General features: G+C 47.2%; 1 protein-coding gene across 1 annotated transcript in view; it reads right to left on the bottom strand.

Moving 5' to 3' along the window:
• hfm1 (helicase for meiosis 1) overlaps nucleotides 1–20,080 on the bottom strand; it is a 367,785-nt gene that overhangs the window by 7,018 nt on the left and 340,687 nt on the right. Inside the window, exons 28-31 of the mRNA XM_072512843.1 lie at nucleotides 16,897–16,980; nucleotides 16,445–16,602; nucleotides 8,444–8,547; nucleotides 537–698 (exon numbers count right to left, since the gene is read on the bottom strand). Coding sequence (XP_072368944.1) covers nucleotides 537–698; nucleotides 8,444–8,547; nucleotides 16,445–16,602; nucleotides 16,897–16,980 — 508 coding nt within the window. The remainder of the gene's footprint in view (nucleotides 1–536; nucleotides 699–8,443; nucleotides 8,548–16,444; nucleotides 16,603–16,896; nucleotides 16,981–20,080) is intronic.

Below are 20,080 nucleotides of genomic sequence, written 5' to 3'. Positions count from 1 at the left end.
GTGACCACTTACTGGGGAGCTGTTGGATGTGGGTTGGCTCCTGTTAATTGTATGGAAATAGAGCTTTTCCCCTTGCTACAGCGGGATCCTGATTTTGCCTATGGGAGGGGGGTCGGTTGCATTGCAAACTGTTTGGCTCCTGGCGCGGTTCTTGTTTTTGGCTTCTCCCGCTATTCAACCTCGTCGCGCTCTCACTCGAGCGCAACGAAGCCAGAGAATCGCACCCCTGAACTATTGTGAAAAATGTGCATAACACAGGCATGCTGTCCTGCTGCCAGATAATACCTATCTCCTTTCTGTCTTAGCATTACCCAGGATTCTTATAGCCACCGCTCCAGATTCCTCTGGGCAGAGACAAAAAAGTCTCTGACAAGAAATCTATCAAACAGTTCCAACACCCCAAATAGAAGGATAGGTTATCTGTTTCAAAAATGAGTACACCTTCAAGGAATAATTTCCTGAAAGGTGCCCTTGTCATAAAACTTTCAAACTATTTTTTAAAACTGACTGACCCCAAGAATTAACCAAAATCGTACCTTTAATTGCATTGACATTGGGAACCATTAATGAATTTTCTGTCCTGTTCTGCTTTGCTGATTGCGTGTGCTGTACATTAGACTTTCCATGAATAACGTGAGTTCCAAACCTCTTTGGCCCTGAGTAAAAGGCTGAATACTTCTGCTGAATATCCAACCCAACTGGGTGGAAAATGTAAAAGAAAACGGAGAAATTTGTTAATAATGTGTCCGCCCTTATTCAATGACCTCCTCAACCGACCAATAATATGCCTTCCCTCATGCCACTCCATATAGTTAAACCCACCTGTCCTAGGCGGATTGGCAGCAGAAAATATCCACCAGAAATTACTCTCTCCTTGTAGACTCCACTGTTCATCCACCTGACTTTAATCTCCCATGACGTTAGTGGGCCCTTTTAAACCATTTCCAGACTGGCCAAAGTGTCTGTGCAGCTACCCAACATCAGTGGAGTTGCCAGGTTACAGATGTGATGAAGTCTGTAAGCCAATATTTTTCCTTCAGTTCCACCAGGCGAGCAAACCGACCCTCTAAAAATAAATCTTCCACCTTCTCCAAACCCTTTTCCTTCCACTCCCTAAACCTCACACCCGACCTAGCAGGCTTGAATAGCTGGTTCCCACAGATGAGGGTTAGCCTTGAGGCAGCCATCAAATTAAAATGTTGGCGGAGTTGCCTCCAAATTTTAAAAGTGGCCACTACCACCGGGTTAGCCGAATATTTCTTCGGCACCATGGGTAACGGAGCCATTACCAATGCTGCCAGGCTTGCTCCCCTCACAGACCCTGCTTCCACCCAGACCCAAAGCTCTTCCGAATCCCCGCACCACTCTAGCACCTTTTCAGCAATAACCGCTCAGCAGTAGTATTGAAAGTTTGGTAAGGCCAAGCCCCCTACTTGTCTCTCCCTCTTGAGCACCATTCTCCTAATCCTCAGGCCTTTACCTACCCAAATAAACCCAGTCACCAGCCGGTCAATCTCTCTAAGAAACGCCTTGGGCAAGAATATCAGAAGGCACTGGAATAAAATTAAAATCTCAGCAAGATATTCATCTTAACCGATTGCATTTGGCCCACCAGGGACATTGGGGGACCATTCCATCTTTGCAGGTCCACCTTGATCTTCTCTACCAGACTTATATAATTCAACCTCTGGAGTATCCCCCAGTGCTTGCTATCTGGACCCAATACCGAAAATGACTGACTGCTAGCCGGAACGATTCTCCCCTGAGCCCCCTTCTCCACCTCGGTACCCCAACCACAAAATTATCGCCCTTTCCTATATTTAGCTTATAGCCATAATAGACCTCAAACGCTGCAAGATCCCCTTCATCTTACCCATTAACACCTCATATATATTAAATCATCGGCATATAGCGAGACTTTGACCTCCACCCCTTCTTTAACTATTCCTTCCCATACTTTCGAGGACCTCAGGGCCATGGCTACTGGCTCTATTGCAAATGCAAACAACAGAGGGGAACAATAGAGGGTGGCTTGACCTCGTCCTGTGGCGAGGCTCAGTCTCATCCAGCTAAAAGTGGTGTTCCGAGCTCATCTCACAAAAGCTAGAATGAGTCGGTTTTCGGAAGGGTGGATGATAGATGTGTTCAGAGGGCCCGGCACACCATGCGCACATGTTCTGGTCATCCTCAAAGCTAGTGGGCTTCTGGAGGTCCTTTTATTGAGACTATGTCAGCAATCCTGAACACTGGGTTGGAACCTTGGCCAAGGGGCAATTTTTTTGATTTTGGTTATGCCGGAGCACCAGCTGGGAGCGGGGCAGATGGATCTTCTTAGGTTGGAAGTCGACTGCACCGCCAATCGCCTCGGCGTAGCTGGGTGACTTGACAGAGTTTTGCACCTCAAGAAGGTTAAGTTTACCCCTGAGAGGGTCAGTGTAAGGGTTTTACTGTAGATGGCGACTGCTTATAATGTACTTTAAAGAGCTGGTTACTGTTAGCTGTTGGGATGATGGGGGGGGGGAAGAGAGTGGGTGCGTGGGACTTAGTAACTAAGTTAGACTGTTGCAGGGGAAGGCTGGGGTGGGGGAGGGGATTCTTACTGTTTAATTGTTAATCAATGTTATTGTATCTTTTGTATATAAATTGCTAAAAATTATAGTAAAAACATTTTCCAAAAACAAAATTGTGTTGTTGAATTAAACAATTAATCTGGGGCCTGATAGTTCATCGGAAAGGAAGAAGTCTCTGAATTAGCCACATTGGCACTGGAGCCCTGGTTCTGGAAGTCCCACCCCCAAACCTGGCACACACCATTTTTACCAGGGGGAATGGGGTGGGGTGAGGGGAAAGGTGCGGAGGGTTGTAGTTGTACATCTGTGGTTCATGGAGGCAGTTGCATATGTAAAACTACAGTGGCCTTTAAACACATCCAAGTTTCATTAGTAGGGTGTGCAATACAGAACATGTGGGCTTTAAGGTCTGAAGCTGCTGGAGCCATTTGGAGACATAGGGTACCCTTTGGGAATAATAAAAGTAGACATGAATGTGTGTAAAAAGTGGATAATCGCATTGGAACTGTCAAACTGTCAAGGCATTTAAGTGCACAATCTCTTTAAATGAAAACAAAACAGTCTACTGTGATGTTTGGAATGACACGGAGGGCTTGCAAAGTAGGATTAATGCTTCATGACTGATTCCACAACCTAACATTATCAGGGCACGAGAGGAAAGCAGTGAGGGAGGAGTGGGGCTTGTAAATTCAAAGTTTTATTGACAGCTCTAAATCTTTGAGGTGGGCCAATTAATATGAATGTGGATTTGATTAAGGGATTAAGTACTTGATTGAATTCAAATATATCAAATAGGTTTTTAACCAATCGAGTATTTTTTAAATAGTGAAGTTACCAATGAACACTGAGAACTTTATTCTATTTAATCACAGAATGGCTCCTAATGTCTGTTCATAGTGGATACTGGACGACTCAGTATGGGGTGTGTAAGGACAAAAGATGGTGGCTGGGGGGGGGGGCATGGGGTTGGACTAGAAAGTGCCATTGGGGGTGGGTAGAGGTCTATAGGTTGGAATGGAGGATATGAGTGACCATTGGGTAGAAGGAGGGAACAAGATTGGGCATGGACGATATGGTGGGTGGGGGGGCATGAGATGGCATAGATTGGGTGTGAGGAGTGCATGGGGGCAGAGGGGGTGTGAGAGCTGTTTTTGGCTTTATTGTATTTTTTACAACTGAGATGAAGTCTCAGAGAACTGAGGCGGATCTTTCACACTGCTCACCTCCACACCCGGCAGCCCTGTGGCATTGTGTACGGGGTGACAGGCCTGACTCCTGTTAATATCTGCAGCACTCAGTAACCCCGCGACAACACACCTCAAACGAAAATCCGATGGTCTTTCTCCCGAGTTGGGTTTGTGGATTTGAGAACTTGACCACTCTGTGCTCCTGTCTCAGGAGCAAATAAAATCAGTCCTGATGTTTTTTCCCTGTCTGTTCATGTACTTTATTTCTATCAATTTGGCAGAACTGGAGCAGAAAATGGGTAGTTCATATTACATCTGGTTCATACCCCTGACGATAGTAGGATTATTTTTTTTTACACTTGCCAACACAGTGCCTGCTACGTTTTGCTGAAAATCAAAGCTCGGTTTGCAAACTGAGCTTACCTATATTTGGCCATTCTGTTGAGCACAAATAAAATAAGCGAAGAAGCACCACGTGGAATGCACAGGATCTGCCTCCAGTTGATGGAAATAACATTTTGCTTCTTAACCATTTGACTTCCCATTTTGTTTTCCAATCAAGAAGCAAAATGTATTGATTACCTTTCACATTTCATAAAAATTTACAAAGGGTGAAATAAATGATTGGGACGTACAGATGGGATTAAGTTGAAAATGAAATATTAAAAATAAATTTTACAAGTATTATTTTTAAAATGTGGATTTTTTTTAACACAATGGAGAATCAGGTGAAATTCCACAAATATTAAATTTGTTTTCAGGACCAGAGAGGTTTTACAGTCATAATTTTGAACTTGGTATGCCTTTTAAAAACAAGTTACACCTCATTCAACAAGATAAAATTTTTAAGGGAATTTTATAGGGAGAGCCTAATAACTTAAAGGAAAATTTATGTCAGTTTGGTGATTTCAATTTGGTTGAGGTCTGTGCAGTACACACTTTTTTGAGAAACGTAGTCTCACTGACAGCAAAATGAGCAGACTCTAGTAATTGCTGTCAACAAATATCAACAGTTTTGCCATGTCACTGCTGCAAAATCCCCGCCTTTATGTTTCTCATGGCTCAGTTTAGTTTGAGGCCAAAAGAACGACTCCTCACATTTCTCCCTTTAAATGGCCTCCTCTCCTCTTGTGCCACAGCTGGTGTCACTGGGAATTTGCCTTGCATATATAATGACCCCTGATCTAGGAATGTGGATTGGGTCCCAACAGCGTGGCAAGCTTATGTTCTGGTCCAAAGATCATTCAACAGGAGAATGGGAGGTGAGTGCAGAGGCGAGTAGCCGTGGAACAGAATGCCACTGTCTGATGTGGCACCATCCAACAACCAGGCCATTTTCTGAGAGGTGGAGTGGGGAGGTGGTTGCAGAGCTATCAATGCTAAACAAGTAGCAGTAGCCAATTGCGGTGCCTTAAAAATTCACGAAGATCAATTGTCAAGTGCAAACTGGAGACTCTGAGCTTTCAGAGGCATTGGAGACTAGGCTAGAAGTCTGGAGGTAGTCTTGTGACAGCAGACCAGGCGGTCAGTGCTCCAGGCAGACTTTGATGTCCACCTCGCAGGCTTGGTTTCAGGTGATAGGGTTCCCACGCATTTGCTGCCCTTGTCCTTTGAGGTGGTGGAGGTCATGGGTTTGGAAGATGCTGTCGAATAAGTCTTGGTGAGGTTGCTGCAGTGTATCTTATCTGATTCACACTGCTCCAACTGTGCTTTGGTAATGGAGGAAGCAAATGCTTAAGGTGGTGGATTGGGTGCAAATGAAGCAGGTGCTTTGTCTTTGACAGTGTTAAGCTTGTTGAGTGTTGTTTGAGCTGTACTCATCCAGGTGCCTTGTAGACAATGTTCAGGCTTTGAGGAGTCAAAGGTGAGTTACTCACTTCAGAATTTCCTGCATCTGACTTGCTCTTGAAGACACAGTATTTATATGGCTGGTACAGTTCATTTTCTGGTCAATGGTAACTCCCAGGATGTCGATGGTGGTGGGGGGTCTTCAGCAATAGCAATGCTGCTAAACATCAAGGGGTGATGGTTAGGTTTTCTCTTGTTGGAGGTGATCATTGACTGGCTTTTGTGTGGCTTACCACTTATCAGTCCAATCCTAAATGTGGTCCAGCTCTATGGACATGGACTGCTTCGGTATTGTAGAATCACGAATGGTACTGAACACTGTAATCATCAGTGAACATCCCCACTTCAGACCTTACGATGGAGGGAAGTAATTAAAGGAGCCGAATATGGTTTGGCCAAGGAAACCTCCCTGAGGAAATCCTGCAGCGGCATTCTGGACTGAGATGATTGCATTGAACAACCACTTCCTTTATGCTAGGTATGACTCTGACCAGTGGAGTTTTCTTTCATAGAATTTATCATAGAATTTACAGTGCAGAAGGAGGCCATTCGGCCCATCGAGTCTGCACCGGCTCCTGGAAAGAGCACCCTACCCAAGGTCAACACCTCCACCCTGACCCCATAACCCAATAACCCCCCCCCCCCAAACACGAAGGGCAATTTTGGACACTAAGGGCAATTTATCATGGCCAATCCACCTAACCTGCACATCTTTGGACTGTGGGAGGAAACCGGAGCACCCGGAGGAAACCCACGCACACACGGGGAGGATGTGCAGACTCCGCACAGACAGTGATCCAAGTCGGAATCGAACCTGGGACCCTGGAGCTGTGAAGCAATTGTGCTATCCACAATGCTTCCATTCTGACTCCTTTTGCAAAGGCTCTTTGATAACACACTCAGTTAAATTCTGTCTTAATTCTGTCTTTGACGCTCTTTCTCACTATCCTCAAACTGTACATTGCCCTTTACATCTGCCAATTTTAACTGACTGTCATGTTTCGTGGCCATTTCCTGAAGTTCAAACTCTCTCTCTTTATCTTTTTCCCTGATCTGCATCTCCGTTTCCCTTTCTTTTTGTTCTGCGAGGGTTATTCTTTCTTTTCTCCTTTCTTCTCTCTCCTTTTCTTTTTCCTCTCTCTCTCTTTTTCCTCTCTTTCGTATTCAAGCTGCTTTAAGTCTTTCTCATGTTCCATTTGTTTAATTTGTAACTGAATTTTTGCCATTTCCAATGAGTCAAACTGTATCTCAGGTAACTTTAAATGCTTAGCCACTGCCATAATTACCTCATCTTTTCGCATTTTGTCAGGTAATGTTAACTGCAATGTTTTTGCCAAATCTAACTGTCTGCTTTTAGTCTCTGTCCGTAAGTTAATGCGTGTGACCGTCTCCACCCCCAAAACCTTCAGAGCCTCTGAAAGAGCCATTGTCCACAACACACTCCCCACTTAAACTAGAATACCACACCTGATAAGCAACCACAAAATGCTCACCCCTCACTGTCTTTAAGTTCACTAAGCCAATCCAACAGATAGACTTTTTTCCCAGGCGAGCCCCCAATTTGTTATGGGTCAGGGTTTGGAGAACCCCAAAGTGTATCATGGAGTTCACCTGACCCACAACTTTCAATAGATTGTAGTATGGGGAGCACACGGCCCACTCTACAGGTGTGGTACAGCAAAAATGGAAAAGTATTTTTTAAAGCAAAACAATGTTTATTCTATGAACTCAAGTTAACCTTTTAAAAACATACAGTGAACATCTTAGCAACCTTCAATTCAAATACAACCCCCACAGAATACAACACTAAGTAATGCATACACTGTCCTTTTAACATCCAGAAGACTTACAAAACCATAACCTTTAACAGAAGCATGTTAGGTTAAAGTCACTACTCAGAACATTTATAATTCTGAATTCACCAAATGATCAAGAGACAGTCTTTTCATGGCAGAGATATCAACAGTACACCTGCTCTGTCTGGCTTCAGCTCCAACACTGAAAATGAAACTAAAACACACCCTGCAGCCTGCTCAAAAATGAAAGTAAAAAGCTGACAGACAGCCCTGCTCCACCCACACTCTAACATCACTGCAGTAGTAAATACCCATTTCTTAAAGGTACTCTCACTACAGATATTTATATACACACCCATTTATAAACACCCATTTCTTAAAGGTAATCTCACATGACAATGTTAAAGATCCCCTGGCCCTATTTTTTTTTTAAAGAGTAAGGAAGTTATCCCGGGAGTCTCCTGGCCATTATTTATCCCTAATCAACGTCACAAAAAATGGATTCTATCTGGTCATTATCATATTGCTGTTTGTGGGAGTTTGGTGCTCATTTTCTGAATTACAACAATGACTACACTTCAAAAGTACTTAATTGGCAAATGTTTAGGGCAGTCCTAAGGTTGTGAAAAGCTCTATAGAAATACAAGTTCCTGTTCTTTTATATCCTGAATTTACTTTGCTGCTTATGGAGGTTTTAATCTTTAAATTTCTGCAGACTGCAAACTACTCCAGTCAAAAAGAATGCATATTAAAAACTTGTGCAAGGAACCATGCTGTGCCAGTAATTTAAAACAGCAAAACAAAGGAATAATTGATCTGAAGATTAGTTGGAGAAAATGAATGACTCTAGGTAGCAATGTACAATGCCAGAATTCTGCTCCAAATAATGATTCATAATGGTGGGTATTGTATTTAAAAAATAACTCATTTTTAACAGATGAACAAAAATCACAGCTGCTGAAAACTCTCTTACAGAGTCTGGTGCTTTTCTTAAAATGTAGATTATTAAAAACTACACTTTTACAACATTAGTCTGACTTACCATATTCAGAACTGATAAGATTAACACTTAATTCTTCACCTTTGATGGCTCTTTTAACTTCAATTTTCTTTGTCCAGCTTCCTGATCTCAGCAAAGCTGAATCCCTATTTAAAAGAAAATCAGGATCAGCACCCTGGTGGCTTACTTGGTAAGGGGCCACTCAATGTGGTACTTAGGCATACAGATCAGGATGATTATTTGTTTCATTTTTGAACTTTAGATTCTCCTCTGTGATTCCACTTGAAATTGGGTAAGTCTACAGCACATACTAAAGGAATATGAGGCCCACTGCTATCTCAATGCCTGACTATTTATTTTCCCATCCTGGAACTGCACCAGCTGCTCTTTCCCTACCAGCTGCATACAAATAATAATAATCTTAATAATCTTTATTATTGTCATGATGCACGATCAATTGTACAAAGACTAAAGTTGGGTACAACTGTGGCTTTATTACAGTCAGATGCGTGGCCTCCTGCTGCAGCTGGCGAGATGGCAGGGCACTGGAGGTCATGCATATTTATACAGTTCTCCGTGGGCGGAGCCAGCCGGCAGGAGCTACCGGCGAACCTGTAGTGCAGGTCCTACCTTACATCTCCTATTACAGTGGTTCACCACATTCACCCCCTGTTAAAAATGAGTCCGGTGGGGGTGACGTGAAACTATATACAATTAGTGCAATTATGTACAGTGGTAGGGAAAGAAAAGTCCATGTTGACGGTCCGGAGTCCGTCAATGGTTCAGCCGGTCCGGTGCTTTGGTGCTTCGTTGGGAGCGGCGTAATGGTGGTGGCAAAGTCGGTGCTGGCGGTGGTGGAGGTGGCACCGATGGCGGTGGTGGCGGTGCTGATGCTGGCCAGTCATCGGGGAATTCCGGGAGCGTGCAGAAGTCCTCTTTGTCCTCTTGTGTGGAAAAGGGGAGGTAGGGTTGCTCTGGTGGGGTCAATATTGGCGGCGCGGTGGGAGGTGGGGGTGTGTGTTGGGGTGGAACCTGACGGTGCCAGGTCCCTGCGTGAGACAGTATCTTGGCGGCCGTCGGGGAACACATCGTAGGCATATTGAGGGTTGGCGTGGAGCAGGTGAACCCTGTCCACCAAGGGGTCCGCCTTGTGGACTCAGACGTGGCCACGGAGAAGAACCGGTCCTGGAGCAGCGAGCCAAGTCGGGAGCGACACCCCGGATGTGGACTTCCTGGGGAAGGTAAAAACACGTTCATGGGGTGTGATGTTGGTGGCGGTGCACAGTAGTGACCGGATGGAGTGTAGAGCATCAGGGAGGATCTCCTGCCAGCAAGAGGCCGGGAGGTTCCTGGACCGTAGGGCCAGCTGGATGCCCCTCCCAACCTTCCCATTCTCCCGTTCTACTTGCCCATTTCCCCGAGGGTTGTAGCTGGTCGTCCTGCTGGAGGCTATACCCCTGCTGAGCAGGAACGGACGCAGCTCATCGCTCATGAATGAGGATCCCCTGTCACTGTGGATGTAGGCGGGAATACTGAACAGAGCGAAGATGGTGCTGAGGGCCTTGATGACGGTGGCAGACGTCATATCGGGGCATGGGATGGCAAAGGAGAATCTGGAGTACTCATCGACCACACTGAGAATGTACGTGTTACGGTTGGTGGAGGGGAGGGGCCCTTTGAAATCCACGCTGAGGCGTTCAAAGGAGCGGGAAGCCTTCACCAGGCGCGTATGGTCTGGCCGGTAGAAGTGCGGCTTGTACTCCGCACAGACCTGGCAGTCCCTGGTGACTGTCCTTACTTCCTCGACGGAGTAGGGCAGATTGCAATCTTTGACCAGATGGTACAATCGAGTGACCCCTGGGTGACAAAGGCTGTCGTGTAGGGCCCGGAGTTGGTCCACTTGTGCGCTGGCACATGTACCTCGGAAGAGGGCGTCTGGGGGCTCATTGAGTTTACTGGGGCGATACAAGATCTCGTAATTATAGGTGGAGAGCTCGATTCTCCACCGCAAGATTTTATCATTTTTGATCTTGCCCCGCTGTGTGTTATTGAACATGAAGGCTACCGACCGTTGGTCCGTAAGGAGAGTGAATCTCTTAACGGCCAGGTAATGCCTCAAATGCTGCACAGTTTCAACGATAGCTTGGGCCTCCTTTTCGACGGATGAGTGTCGGATTTCAGAGGCGTGAAGGGTGCGGGAAAAGAATGCCACGGGTCTGCCTGCCTGGTTTAGAGTGGCGGCAAGGGCGACGTCTGAAGCGTCGCTTTCTACTTGGAAAGGCAGTGACTTGTCCACTGCGCGCATCCCGGCCTTGGCGATGTCTGCTCTGATGCGGGCGAAAGCGTGTTGTGCCTCGGCCGCGAGGGGGAATTGGGTGGACTGAATGCGTGGGCGGGCCTTGTCCGCATAGTTTGGGACCCACGGAGCGTAGTAGGAAAAGAACCCCAGGCAGCGTTTGAGGGCCTTGGGGCAGTGCTTCCACAGAGCCAGCCGGCAGGAGCTATCGGCGAACCTGTAGTGCAGGTCCTACCTTACATCTCCTATTACAGTGGTTCACCACATGTCACAAATAGGCTTACATTAACACTGCAATGAAGTTACTGTGAAAATCCCCCAGTCGCCACATTCCGGCGTCTGTTCGGGTACACAGAGGGAGAATTCAGAATGTACAATTCACCTAACACCACGTCTTTCGGGACTTGTGGGAGGAAACCCACACAGACACAGGAGAATGTGCAGACTCCGCGCAACCAGTGACCCAAGCCAGGAATCAAACCCGGCTCACTGGCGCTGTGAAGCAACAGTGCGAACTACGATTTGAGCCTGGACCCTCAGGAATACAGTGGTCAAGCCCCGGGAAGTAGTGTGAAGTGCTCAAAAAGAGAGTGCCTGTAGGGTGCCTGCATGCTACTCCACCATAGAATTTATCTGCAAAAATCCCAGTCTTCTCCAATGCCTTCATTAGCACATCAGTTATGATATTTGGAATGCTTCTGCCACTTTAGCAGCGTTCCCAGCTCTTCTGATTGCACTGCAGTACTGGCAGAATTTCCCATTCTGCAGGGCAACTTATCGCTTGCAAACTAAATGTATTCCCGGCCCAAGAAATTGGATTGCACTTCTGGTTTGGATCATGTTGGAGGTACCCCATCAATATGTGGGCGGCACGGTAGCACAGTGGGTAGCACTGTTACTTCACAGCTTCAGGGTCCCAGGTTTGATTCCCGGCTTGGGTCACTGTTTGTGTGGAGTCTGCACATTCTCCCTGTGTCTGCGTGGGTTTCCTCTGGGTGCTCCGGTTTCCTCCCACAAGTCCCGAAAGACGTGCTGTTAGGTGAATTGGACATTCTGAATTCTCCCTCAGTGCTCTGACTGTGAGATGTGGCAGGTCCGGGAGGCTTCCAGCCTCCCGGATGGCTTCATCTGCAGAAAGTGCACCCAACTGGAGCTCCTCACAGACCGCATGGTTCGGTTGGAGCAGCAATTGGATGCACTTAGGAGCATGCAGGTGGCGGAAAGCGTCATAGATCGCAGTTATATAAATGTGGTCACACCCAAGGTGCAGGCAGAGAAATGGGTGACCACCAGAAAGGGCAGGCAGTCAGTGCAGGAATCCCCTGTGGTTGTCCCCCTCTCGAACAAGTATACCCCTTTGGATACAGTCGGGGGGGATAGCCTATCAGGGGAAAACAGCAGCAGCCAGAGCAGTGGCACCACGGCTGGCTCTGATGTTCAGAAGGGAAGGTCAAAGCGCGGAAGAGCAATAGTAATAGGGGACTCTATAGTCAGGGGCACAGATAGGCGCTTCTGTGGACGTGAAAGAGACTCCAGGATGGTATGTTGCCTCCCTGGTGCCAGGGTCCAGGATGTCTCCGAACGGGTAGAGGGCATCCTGAAGGGGGAGGGCAAACAGGCAGAGGTCGTTGTACATATTGGTACTAACGACATAGGCAGGAAGGGGCATGAGGTCTTGCAGCAGGAGATCAGGGAGCTAGGCAGAAAGTTAAAAGACAGGACCTCTAGGGTTGTAATCTCGGGATTACTCCCTGTGCCACGTGCCAGTGAGGCTAGAAATAGGAAGATAGAGCAGCTAAACACGTGGCTAAACAGCTGGTGTAGGAGGGAGGGTTTCCGTTATCTGGACCACTGGGAGCTCTTCCGGGGCAGGTGTGACCTACATAAGAAGGACGGGTTGCATCTAAACTGGAGAGGCATAAATATCCTGGCCGCGAGGTTTTCTAGTGTCACACGGGAGGGTTTAAACTAGTATGGCAGGGGGGTGGGCACGGGAGCAATAGGTCAGAAGGTGAGAGCATTGAGGGAGAACTAGGGAATAGGGACAGTGGGGCTCTGAGGCAGAGCAGACAGGGAGAAGTTGCTGAACACAGCGGGTCTGGTGGCCTGAAGTGCATATGTTTTAATGCAAGAAGTATTACGGGTAAGGCAGATGAACTTAGAGCTTGGATTAGTACTTGGAACTATGATGTTGTTGCCATTACAGAGACCTGGTTGAGGGAAGGGCAGGATTGGCAGCTAAACGTTCCAGGATTTAGATGTTTCAGGCGGGATAGAGGGGGATGTAAAAGGGGTGGCGGAGTTGCGCTACTGGTTAGGGAGAATATCACAGCTGTACTGCGGGAGGACACCTCAGAGGGCAGTGAGGCTATATAGGTAGAGATCAGGAATAAGAAGGGGGCAGTCACAATGTTGGGGGTTTACTACAGGCCTCCCAACAGCCAGCGGGAGATAGAGGAGCAGATAGGTAGACAGATTTTGGAAAAGAGTAAAAACAACAGGGTTGTGGTGATGGGAGACTTCAACTTCCCCAATATTGACTGGGACTCACTTAGTGCCAGGGGCTTAGACGGGGCGGAGTTTGTAAGGAGCATCCAGGAGGGCTTCTTAAAACAATATGTGGACAGTTAAACTAGGGAAGGGGCGGTACTGGACCTGGTATTGGGGAATGAGGTAGATAAGTCCCCAGCGCCTGATGTGATCTACCCCAGAATACTGAAGGAGGCTGGAGAGGAAATTGCTGAGGCCTTGACAGAAATCTTTGGATCCTCACTGTCTTCAGGTGATGTCCCGGAGGACTGGAGAATAGTCAATGTTGTTCCTCTGTTTAAGAAGGGTAGCAAGAATAATCCAGGGAACTACAGGCTGGTGAGCCTTACTTCAGTGGTAGGGAAATTACTGGAGAGGATTCTTCGAGACAGGATCTACTCCCATTTGGAAGCAACTGGACGTATTAGTGAGAGGCAGCATGGTTTTGTGAAGGGGATGTCGTGTCTCACTAACTTGATAGAGTTTTTCGAGGAGGTCACTAAGATGATTGATGCAGGTAGGGCAGTGGATGTTGTCTATATGGACTTCAGTAAGGCCTTTGACAAGGTCCCTCATGGTAGACTAGTACAAAAGGTGAAGTCACACGGGATCAGGGGTGAGCTGGCAAGGTGGATACAGATCTGGCTAGGTCATAGAAGGCAGAGAGTAGCAATGGAAGGATGCTTTTCTAATTGGAGGGCTGTGACCAGTGGTGTTCCACAGGGATCAGTGCTGGGACCTTTGCTGTTTGTAGTATATATAAATGATTTGGAGGAAAATGTAACTGGTCTGATTAGTAAGTTTGCAGACGACACAAAGGTTGGTGGAATTGCGGATAGCGATGAGGACTGTCAGAGGATACAGCAGGATTTAGATTGTTTGGAGACTTGGGCGGAGAGATGGCAGATGGAGTTTAATCCGGACAAATGTGAGGTAATGCATTTTGGAAGGTCTAATGCAGGTAGGGAATATACAGTGAATGGTAAAACCCTCAAGAGTATTGAAAGTCAAAGAGATCTAGGAGTACAGGTCCACAGGTCACTGAAAGGGGCAACACAGGTGGAGAAGATAGTCAAGAAGGCATACGGCATGCTTGCCCTCATTGGCCGGGGCATTGAGTATAAGAATTGGCAAGTCATGTTGCAGCTGTATAGAACCTTAGTTAGGCCACACTTGGAGTATAGTGTTCAATTCTGGTCGCCACACTACCAGAAGGATGTGGAGGCTTTAGAGAGGGTGCAGAAGAGATTTACCAGAATGTTGCCTGGTATGGAGGGCATTAGCTATGAAGAGCGGTTGAATAAACTCGGTTTGTTCTCACTGGAACGAAGGAGGTTGAGGGGCGACTTGATAGAGGTCTACAAAATTATGAGAGGCATAGACAGAGTGGATAGTCAGAGGCTTTTCCCCGGGGTAGAGGGGTCAATTACTAGGGGGCATAGGTTTAAGCTGAAAGGGGCAAGGTTTAGAGTAGATGTACGAGGCAAGTTTTTTACGCAGAGGGTTGTGGGTGCCTGGAACTCGCTACCGGAGGAGGTGGTGGAAGCAGGGGCGATAGTGACATTTAAGGGGCATCTTGACAAATACATGAATAGGATGGGAATAGAGGGATACGGACCCAGGAAGTGTAGAAGATTGTAGATTAGTCGGGCAGCATGGTCGGCACGGGCTTGGAGGGCCGAAGGGCCTGTTCCTGTGCTGTACATTTCTTTGTTCTTTGTTGTTCTTTGTACCTGAACAGATGCTGGAATGTGGTGACTAGGGGCTTTTCACAATAACCTCATTGCAGTATAAATGTAAGCCTACTTGTGACAATAAAGATTATTATATTATGTTCTGCTGCAGGTGTTATTGATATAGATATTTGCAATAGGCCTCCATGGAAACAAAATAATTTTGGTTTTATTCTTAGAAGTAATTTCTCACTTTCCCCTCCCCATTTTAAGCTCTTCCAGGACCAGGGTGGGTGTAATTTGTGCTCCTGCTGGTGGTGAACTTGGGGGTGAGAAGGGCATGTAATTAAGGGGGATAACAGCATAGTGAAACCCTGCCACCTCCCTGTCTACACCAGTCTTCCAACTGCCTTCCCATCATGGTGACAAGGCCCATGGTCAATCTTCCTGCCCCACAGCCTACTGAACCCCTTAACTGGCCAATTAATGGCCATATAAGGGTTTCATCCAACCACTGGGATTAGCCCAGGTATTAACACATTACTTACATGTGGCCTGGGTTGCCCTGTGATCCTGGGACTCTGGTAGGTGTTTTTCCTGCAGCAGCCACAGCCTCCCCTATATTGCTGCTGAGCACAAGAACTGGTGCCCACTGATTGGCTGGCAGCTCTCGGTAGGTGAGACTTCCTACCGTGGGATCTTGATTCCAGGAAGAGGCCAGCCTGTGATCTTGCCACTGCTTGATTGGCTTGTGGTTCAGCAGGCCTTCCCAAAAAGAGGCAGCGTGGGTCACACTCCAGCTCTTCAGCTGGCAGGCGAGATCCCCAACACCTCCAGTAGTTTCCTCCCAAAGTATCCCAGCTAAGAAAATAAATATGAGACTCACGTTCACACCAAAACTAGGCAATCCAGTTCAGTAATCACTCAACAGCAGAGAAACAATAATAGTGTCAACATAAGAGCAGGTAATCATCAAAATATTTTATGTGAGTTATCTTTTCATGACCTGTGGGCAGGTTCAAAGCCGTTTTCTGTAGCTATCTAGGTATCAGTAATGACTTTTCCCACAATTTCAACACTAATAGTCCTCTCGTGGCATATTCACTCCCACTGCAGCCTGCTGCTGCCTGATAAACCTGTAATGACATCCTCAGGCTCAGGAGGAAATACTATACTGTACTGAGTTGCCTGTCATTCCAAAAATTGAAATTTGTCTGTATTAGATGAATAATTTCAAATCCTTGTTACTAATGTCACCACACAAGGGGTTAAAACTTAAACCCATGTAGAAAATGGGTCTTACACACATGTGGAATCCAGACAGGTGGCTTGGATGGGAATTGATGGGAGTATTGCATATATATCAGAAGGTTTATGAGTGGTTCTTGGCAAACAATAGGTGGTTTTAATTCCTCATGTTGATTGAATGCAGAAACAGGGTTGAGATTTTAAACATGAAAAATAAGTCTTCAAAAATTCACTATTTCAATTTGCATGTGTCCAGAAGATGCTGCAGTGTACACCCGAGTAAATTTTGATACTTGCGTGATTTTCTGTTTATAAACAACTTGATTGTCTGCATCTCCTATGATTAGTGAAGTGTGGTGATTGTCAGGTGCTGTTCTCTTTTTCCGAAGCTGCTCATAATTTGTTAAAGTAATTGTCACAATGATTTCTGCCATTGAATCAAGGTATCTTGTAAGCTTCAAAACAAAAATATTTCAAATGAATGAAGCACAGCTAAAGAAATCTCAATAGGAGCAACTTCTTTTGAGATTTGCGACATATTGTAAATACATAAAGAATACATGATTTTATTGTAAGTAGTAAATGATCAAAATCTTCCTTCATATAAAGAATTTAAATGATACATAATTAAAATTTTTACAAAATGCAATCGTATTCAGAAATCACGCGTTTCTTGCAAGTATCATTGGCCATCTATTTTATTGTAAAATAAATCCTACAGCACAAATAAATTACAAAGGTGAGGTCACCTGTTCAACGCTGAGCTCATATTTTGGGAGATGAATGACAGATTCTTTTATCTGGTTTCCAAAAGGAGGATGCCTGTTCACAATCTACAAAAATAATAATGACTATGATTCACCTTTAGTCAAACTCATAAATTTTATTACATTATAATCAATGTAAACTGAATCAACGTGTAAAAATGTTACTAATATATATAATGGGGAGATTTTGATGCCGTCGGCAGGATTTCTCACGAAATTTGGAGCCTCATTTAGTTTTTCCCCATGTGAATCACGCTGCACTTTTGACAGCCTCCCGCTGATTCACTTGCCCCAGGAAACTTAATCACTGAAATCACTGGGGAGCTCCATATAAACGCCTCCCCAGCACACGTTCCAGATCCATTAGAGGGGGTGGCTGCCAGGAAGCCAGCACCACATTTCTCAGAGAAAACCCTGAACAGACTCCTGGATGTTGTGCAGCAAAGGTGGGACGTCCTGTACTCGCATTCCAGAAAGCGGCCCGCCAGCAACGTGATCACTCCCGCCTGGGAGGGCTTTGCAGCCTTAGTAAGTGCCAGCTCCGTGCAGGACAGGACAGGACAGAAGTGCCGTTAAAAAGATTGATGGCCTTCTTTGTGTGACCAGGGTAAGTCTGCCATGTGCAGTCTCTCAATGAACCCCCTCACCCACGCCTTGCATTTTCAAGGTGATCTCTCAACCAGTCACCTCGCGGGTTGCTCAACCGTTGTGGTAGTCACCACTGTTGTATTATATTGTATATACTGCACTGCATACGAGGGTATTACGGTAAGGCCCCTGTACTACAGGTACGGGGGTAGATCCCTGACTGCTGGCTCCGCCCAGTAGGCAGAGTATAAATGTGTGTGCTCTCTGAACTGCAGCCATTTCGGCAGCAGCTGTAGGAGGCCACACATCTCTGTGTAATAAAGCCTCGATTACTCTCTATTCTCATCTCGTCGTAATTGATAGTGCATCAACCGTCACAAGGCTCTCTTCACCCCCTCCTCTCCAACCACCTTGGTGCCTCACTCTCAACTCTGCTCCTCACATTCCTGTTCCCACTTCAGTCACTCCTCAACCATCTGAACTGGCAGGACTCCCACCAACACTCTCCCCATCTGTATCCCCACAGGACAAAATCAAGCACAATTGGCGTGAGTGCACTCAGCCATCCAGAGGGATGCGGGCGCTCCGCACTCTCACACCCCATGAGGAAAGAGCCTTTGAGTTGGCCAGGGAGGATCAGAACAGTTCCTGTGCTGATGGCGAAGTGAGGGAAGTGAGAACCCTAAGGACAAACAGTCATTTCTCAAAACTCACATGAGTAGTGGAGCTGGAAAGTGGCTGGAGGCGAATACAGAGGGTCAACACTGGGGGTGACTGTGAGGTCGTTGGGTGGGATTTCATGAGGGGCCAGTCTGAGTCTCTTCAGTCTGAGGCTGTGCCCTCGGGTTCTAGTTTCTCCTAATAGTGGGAACATCCTCTCCATGTTCACTCTATCTACGCCTCTCAGTATTTTGTAAGTGGTGCAGGAAGGGGCGGGGAAGGAGGGAGACCTCCTCATGAACAAGCTCCTGGGCCTGGCCCAACTTACCATAAATAGGTCCAGGCAGTGGGCGACCAAGGGGGTCATCTGACCCGACTGAGTGCCCCTCTTCAGCGACTGCATTTGCAGCCGGGTATCCCTGGAGAGGGAGCATGCATTGTCCATGGGCACCATTGAGGCCTTTCATGCCCGGTGGGCTCCGCAGGGACTGGGGTGCCTTATTGGTCCCTTAAATCACAATTGAAACTTAAAACATCAAACTAAAATGTGATAAGTTTTTGTTTAAGGCATTATCTCTTTGAGGGCTGCCCCTTTTAATTTGTCCTTTAGTTTATTTAATTGAGTTCATTTGGTTTAATCAATATAGTGGGAGCCAAGGTCTAAACCCTTTGGAAACGTTGTCCAAGCATTGAACGTCAATGCTCATACAAGCGTTAACATTACAAAGATAACACTGATGTGTTCCTCATGCAAGGCGTGATGGTGGTGTCTATCATCACTTACCCCGTTCAAGGGCATGACGGGGGCGGGGGGCATCTTTGAGGTCCCCCTTGAGGATGCAGACGCTGGTGCCATGCACCCGCTCAACTCCCTTTTCACCTAATGCCAGGATTGTGGGGGTTGATGGGGAATGGTCAGGGGTAAAGTGCTACTGAGACACTCAAGGGTCCACATGCCTAATGGTGGTGGCACTCAGAGGGACAATTGCAGGAAGTAGCTACAGTGTGAGAGGGGAGGGTGTGAGGCTTAGTGGAGAGGCACTCACTATAGGCATGAGTCGAAGTTCCAGAGGTGTGGAATACTTAAGGTCTGGGCTCTGTCAGGAATCCTCAATGTTCACTTTGGTGTTCTCTTCTTTTCAGTGCAAGATTCTGGAGAATCATGGAGCCAGCTGAGTTGAGATTATGTCAGATCCGTCATGAGCTATTCTACTCATAGCAATCGAGCAGCAGCATAAATCGATTCTCCCGCTAAGTATAGTGTATCTGCAGCTGAGGTTGAGGTGGCTTGCTGTCTGCAACGCCCTGTTACCTGTGATGACCTTGGCAGACGTTCCTTGGGTGCCCTAGGCCTACGTTCGGACAGCACAGGTGTTGCAGCGCTACCCTCCTCAGTGTGCTGGTCTGGGGTGTTGCCCACAGACACGGCGATGTTTGATGGGCTGGACACCCCAGTGTCCCCTAGATGGAGGACCCAGGCTGCCCGCCTGCCTCTTCCCTCTGGAAAAATAAAAAGGAGCACAGAAGAGAACTGTACCATGATAATAGAAGAGTTTGGTAAGAAACAAGGGGCGTCATTCTCCAACCCCCCCGCCGGGTCGGAGAATGGCCGTTGGCCGCCGTGAATCCCGCCCCCGCCCCCGCCGAAGTCTCCGCTCCCGGAGATTGGGTGGGGGCGGGAATCCGGCCGCGCCGGTTGGCGGGACCCCCCGCTGGATTCTCCGGCCCGGATGGGCTGAAGTCCCGCCCAGAAATTGCCTGTCCCGCCGGCGTAAATCAAACCTGGTATTTACCGGCGGGGCCAGGCGGCGTGGGCGGGATCCGGGGTCCTGGGGGGGGCGCGGGGCGATCTGGCCCCGGGGGGTGCCCCCACGGTGGCCTGGCCCGCGATTGGGGCCCACCGATCCGCGGGCGGGCC

This window comes from Scyliorhinus torazame, chromosome 7 (genome assembly GCF_047496885.1).
Source record: "Scyliorhinus torazame isolate Kashiwa2021f chromosome 7, sScyTor2.1, whole genome shotgun sequence".
Lineage (NCBI taxonomy): Eukaryota > Metazoa > Chordata > Chondrichthyes > Carcharhiniformes > Scyliorhinidae > Scyliorhinus > Scyliorhinus torazame.
This window is presented reverse-complemented; position numbering and strand designations above follow the sequence as displayed.